The sequence below is a fragment of the Nicotiana tabacum genome, chromosome 3 (assembly GCF_000715075.1).
Source record: "Nicotiana tabacum cultivar K326 chromosome 3, ASM71507v2, whole genome shotgun sequence".
In the NCBI taxonomy this organism is placed as follows: Eukaryota; Viridiplantae; Streptophyta; class Magnoliopsida; order Solanales; family Solanaceae; genus Nicotiana; species Nicotiana tabacum.
In genome coordinates this window covers 209,887,756-209,893,755 of record NC_134082.1, presented here as the reverse complement: position 1 = coordinate 209,893,755, position 6,000 = coordinate 209,887,756, and the positions used below count along the sequence as shown (strand labels likewise).

The 6,000-nt window shown below is 36.8% G+C and overlaps 1 protein-coding gene across 1 annotated transcript; it reads left to right on the top strand.

Annotated features, from left to right (window-relative positions):
• The first annotated feature begins 1,098 nt into the window (after positions 1–1,098).
• On the top strand, positions 1,099–5,650 carry LOC107786807 (formate dehydrogenase, mitochondrial). The gene is made up of 6 exons (XM_016608310.2): positions 1,099–1,337; positions 2,770–2,941; positions 3,756–4,296; positions 4,660–4,784; positions 5,081–5,193; positions 5,302–5,650. The coding sequence occupies exons 1-6, from the start codon at positions 1,245–1,247 to the stop codon at positions 5,413–5,415; spliced, it is 1,158 nt and encodes a 385-aa protein (XP_016463796.1). The 5' UTR covers positions 1,099–1,244; the 3' UTR covers positions 5,416–5,650.
• Positions 5,651–6,000: the final 350 nt, after the last annotated feature.

The following is a 6,000-nucleotide window of genomic DNA, read 5'->3' as shown; positions in this document are numbered from 1 at the left end:
CTTCCATTCTCCGACTACATTCAAAGCCAGTTCCACAATGAATATACTATTCAGATAAGACCAACAAAAATCTGATTTGTCATTTGCAAGTTCAGTGTACAAAGTAAACTGCAACATTATTGTGTCAATAACTCAAAATTATAGCCAATTCCAAATTGAATTATATAGCCATCTTTGTATATCACCTTGGGCCACTTGGTGTCGGCTGGCCTCGTTCTAGTCCAAGTTTTGTATCTCATGGGGTTCTTGTGTGCGTCGTAATACCTTTTTTTTTTTTTTTTTTAAATCCCAATAAAGTTCACTTTCATTTTTTTTTCTTCATCTAAAGCATGTAACTTTTGACATCTTTCTTCATATAAAACTTATACTCTCCTAATTATTTCCGAACTTATCAAAGAATCTCGTGGAACTATTTCTTATACTCGTAATTGTTTGCTTGGTCAAACACATCAGGGCGTACAGAAGAAACAAAAACAGAGACAAAAAGATGATGAAATAGGTCCTTAGGCTATTGATACTTTTCTTCGTATACTTTGGAGAAGTTTTATCGTATGCCTCACGTCGCACAACCGACATTAGTTGTGTGAAGTTACTTTTTGTCTCACAAAATTGTGGACCCCAATCTTACACTTCTGGGTCCATAAATATCTGGTCCATAGAATTACAACAACAACAATATGCCCAGTAAAATCCCACTATTAGAGTCTGGGGAGAGTAGAGTGTACGAAAACCTTACCCCCTACCCCGAAAAGGGCAAAGAAGCTGTTTCCAGAAGACTCTCGGCTCAACAGGAAAGACAATAATATCAGAAAAGAAATAAGAGAAAAGACATGTAACAATAAAAGATACCAGAAAAAAAAATAACTGATCCACATAATTGTAAGACAAAAAAAAAGCCTCATACAACTAGTGTCAGTTATATCACTAGTTGTACGAGACACAAAATAAAATTTTTCCCAAATTTGCATTGAAAGTCAAAAGAAAAGTCAAACACTAAAATAGTAGAATCATCCCATATTAGCTTTTGATATAGGTCACATGCGGAGTGATTGTACACGTGTTTCAATTGTATATACACGTACTCAGATAAATTTAAGTAGAATCAGGTTGCTTCTGATTACTGGTATTTCCTATAAAAAGGCATTACGACTCTTGACTGACAGTCATCAAAGCCAAGTGGAGCTTCTTCTTCTTCTTCTCTTTCTAGTAAGTACAACTCTTTGCTGCAAATCGAAAAAATTCCGATGGCGATGAGACGTGTCGCTTCTACAGCAGCTCGTGCTTTTGCTTCCTCTTCATCATCACCTTCATCCTTAGTTTTTACCAGAGAACTTCAGGTAAATCCATTTATCTTCAATCAGTTTTGGGACTGTTTTTTGCTTTTGTTCTATATGACCTAGTTTTTTCCCCCTTGTTAGAATTTGGCACGGATCATGCCCGATTCCTCGAGAATCAAGTGAAAGGGAACTAGAAAATTTACAGTCTGTAACCCTATAGTTTGGAACAGAGAAAAGGAAGGGAAATGAACAATCGAAAAGTGTGGGGGGAAAAGAAGCACACACATACACACAAAAATAGCATAAAATTTTTATTTTTCAGTTTTTGATTTGTGTAGAAATTAACGACGCTCTACCAATGGGATGTCTGCCATGTACTCCCCCCTTCCCTCACACCAAATGAAATTGCTCTGCTGCTGGATGGCAGAGAGTTACTAGCTTTTCATTAATGCGTCCTTTTTACAGCTGTTACGTGTCAAATAAATTTTGTATTTGGTATACTATAGTGTTGATTTTTTATATGAAAGGTTGCTTTTCCTTAACGGAAAATCTAACGCCGGCAGACCACAACAGTTATTTCCGATCTTTACACGTGATGCTTGTTTACTTGAATTTTCACGTGCGATTTCTGGTCTTTTTATATCAAGTAGGTCCTGAGTGACAACGTTTCACGGGTCTCAAGGACAATGGTAGCAGGGTGCACGCACTAGGCACTCGTGTCATCAATTTTCCAATATATTATTACTCCCTCCGTTTTTAACATTTTTTTTTTCTTCCACATTCAAACATATGTGAACTTAGATCAATATTTTAAAATGTAGACAAGAATTACAGCTTATAGTACTTTTCCTATAGTTTTTGACTATCTAAATTTTAACTCTAAAATATTGAGTTGATCTAATACAATTTATCTTTGAAAATTAGTCAAATTGACTCTCGAAAAGTGTCATATAAATTGAAACGGGAGTGTTTGTACTAGTTCCGATTTGGAAAATCTTGTCTCGTCCTCAGTACAATAATTTCAGCTGGCTGGGTACAAATAAGATCTAAGTGATTTTTCGTATTTAATGAAGTGACAAAGGTGTATTATCTGATTTCCCATGTCTAGTTTGTTTATTAAACTAGAGTACTTTATTTTGTTCTCCCTATATTTCAGGAAAATGGCTCTCATAATTGCCTAATTTATGTGAAGATCACGAAAACTCCTATTAATTGTTAGCTTGAAGGAAATAATCAAAGCTAGTTATACCGAATGTTGCTTATTTTGCTTAGTCTTTCATGGATTTATCAAACATAATAGCCTTTTCAAGCTTTTAATTGCCTTGAGGTGAGCTTGAATTAGCATCATCCCCTAGTCTATCTCTTACAAACTGGTGCATCTACAAGTTTTTAGTAGTCAATTATAAGTTTAACACATATCAGCTTGCTATATGACCGTAAAAATTTCATGTTTGTCTGTCCACTCACTTTTTCTCTCTTCATTATTTTACAGGCTTCCCCTGGTAGCAAAAAGATTGTTGGTGTTTTCTATAAAGCAAACGAATATGCTGAAATGAATCCCAACTTTGTGGGCTGTGCCGAAAATGCCTTGGGGATACGCGAATGGTTAGAATCTAAAGGTCATCAGTACATAGTCACTCCTGACAAAGAAGGACCAGATTGTGGTTAGTTATTGCTCATCTGTAATCTCATATGTTCTATCCCAACCTTTACTCCATTGATGCCTACACATTTCTAAAGACAATTCCTTGGCCCTTCATTCTTGTACGACTATAATCTTACATAAGTCTCTCTGTATGGAATTTGGGAGCATGAATCCAGCTGAAAAGGAGGAGTTCTTTTAATTGAAAACATGCATATATGTGCTTAATTTCTAAATAAACGGCTCATGTGAGGAGAATTGAACGGTCATATCAGGAACGTTTATTTAGATAAAGAGCAAAGCAAGTAGAAAATACCTGCTTTATTAGTGCTGGTCCTTTGTTGCAACTTGCAAGTGAATTATGATGTAAAATTTGGACACTGAGGTAGTTCCTTACAGGAAGGAAAAAAAGAGTGTTTTCCCATGATATACCTGTGTGCATTTGCAAAACATCTATACATCAAGAGTTTAGTTGTAGTTTGATAAGACTACGGGTAAATTTTGTGATTAAGACAAGAATTTATCAAAGTTGCAGAGGCTTGTTTAGTAGAGTGCACATATGGATGCTTTCACTTTCACATAATAGTAAACATTTTCTGGTGGATGACATGCTTAGTATAAATGCTTGATTGATATCATTTATCATGAGAATGGTGCAAGTCTAATACACAAACCGCTGTGTCTTTCTTTTTTACTTTTGAATCATTGACTATGCTCTATAACTGTTACTTAAAATGACTTTTTGGTCAAAAGAAAGAAATTTCTCCTGGGATAAAGTTTTTGTGTCTGTCCATCTATAATTTTTTTTGTTTTGTTCCATGACTTCCTCTCCGCAGAGCTTGAGAAACACATTCCTGATCTCCACGTGTTGATTACTACTCCTTTTCATCCTGCCTATGTCACGGCTGAAAGGATCAAGAAGGCGAAAAATTTACAACTTCTGCTGACAGCTGGAATTGGATCAGATCATGTTGATCTGAAAGCTGCTGCTGCTGCAGGGTTGACAGTAGCAGAGGTCACTGGGAGCAATGTTGTCTCAGTTGCGGAGGATGAACTGATGCGAATCTTAATTCTTGTCCGAAATTTCCTGCCTGGACATCATCAGGTTATTAATGGGGAGTGGAATGTTGCTGGCATTGCGTACAGAGCTTATGATTTGGAAGGCAAGACTGTTGGAACCGTGGGTGCAGGACGCATTGGTAAACTTTTACTTCAACGATTGAAGCCATTTAACTGTAATCTACTTTACCATGATCGTGTTAAGATGGACTCGGAGCTAGAGAATCAAATCGGGGCAAAGTTTGAGGAAGATCTTGATAAGATGCTTTCAAAATGTGACATAGTGGTCGTCAATACACCTCTTACAGAGAAAACAAAGTAAGGTTTCTGTGTCTATTTATTGCTTGGGCAAGTTATCTTTCACCTTTTGGCTTGATGCACAAAACATTTGATATTCTTTCTATATGAACCACTGCCACGAGTTATATTTTCTTTTTGTTTTTCCTTTAATTTTCTCTTTGGAGTTTTGTCAGCATGTTAGAAGTCAGTACGATGATAGATGTTCTCGCCCACTTGTGTTGCCAGAAAAATATGATTGCCATTGGAGTATTTTTTAAGATTCTTGGAGATGATGTAGTTGTTTTTCTCCGTGCTGATTCAGTCTTCTCATGTCACTAAGGTCATGGTTTATTTCCATGCGCTATATGTCAAATTCCTCAAAAATTTTACCATGTGATGCAGAGGGATGTTTGACAAGGAAAGAATTGCAAAAATGAAGAAGGGCGTTCTAATTGTAAACAATGCTCGAGGAGCAATCATGGACACTCAAGCAGTTGTTGATGCTTGTAATAGTGGTCATATTGCAGGTATTTTTAATATCACCCGAACACATAATCAAAGAGATGAGCCCGCAACATTAATATTAAATGACACATCATTCACACATCAAATCATAGATCTTTTCCTTCAATTTCAAAATTTTCTTGCTTATTTCTTTTCTTTCTCCCTAACAAAACTGCTTTTCCTGTTGCTCAATGGAATAATTTGAACTTAATCTACATTGAAACTCGAAATAGTTAGATATCTTGTTGAATTGTGGAATCCTTGGTAGAATAATCATTATATTGACCGCCTTCTTTTTGTTATTTTCCCCCAAATTTAGGATACAGTGGAGATGTTTGGTACCCACAACCAGCTCCCAAGGACCATCCGTGGCGCTACATGCCAAACCAAGCTATGACCCCCCACATTTCAGGGACTACCATTGATGCACAGGTTTGTAAATACTCTGTTTTCTCCAATTTCTTTAGGCTTTGCCTATTCTCTGCTTTGACGACATTAAAATTGAAAACTGAGAAAAGCTTGTGATGGGAAATTTTGTAGTTGCGGTATGCTGCTGGAACGAAGGATATGCTGGACAGGTACTTCAAGGGCGAGGATTTCCCAGCACAAAATTACATTGTCAAGGATGGGGAACTGGCTCCTCAGTATCGCTAAATCACTTATGTACCTTAGGGTTGTGGTCTAGGCTTCTCTGTCAAATAAACTGGCAAGCCGTGTCTGTAATAATCTGATATAATTGGCTACTTATCATCCTTTAGAACATTGTAGTGCTGTTTCTCCATTCGGCTGTAGCGTCACATTTGTGATGTAGACATGTCCCCTTGTGTTATGGAGATCTATGTATAATTCTTCATTGAGTACTCCTATTATGATGGAAATGTTCTTGCTATGGTGGTTGTACTTGTGTTCTGGGCAGTTTGTGCTCGGGAATTCCTCTTATGTATCTCCTTTTTTTTAGATATGCCTCATCTATTATTAAGCATCTTCATGGTGTAGTAGCGAATGACGATCTTAATTTTCTATGAGATCATTTAATAATTGTGTGTGTGGGGGGTTGGGGGGGTGGGGGGGTTGGGGGGGGGGATTCAATGAACCAATTAACACCCAAGAAGAGCATATCCAAAATTATCATAGGCGCATATTGGAATGTGGTATATTTATATTTAAGTTTTTGTCTGCAATATCAATCATACTATAGGGTACTTCACAGTGATTATTTTTCTCAGAAGTATGAGTGGA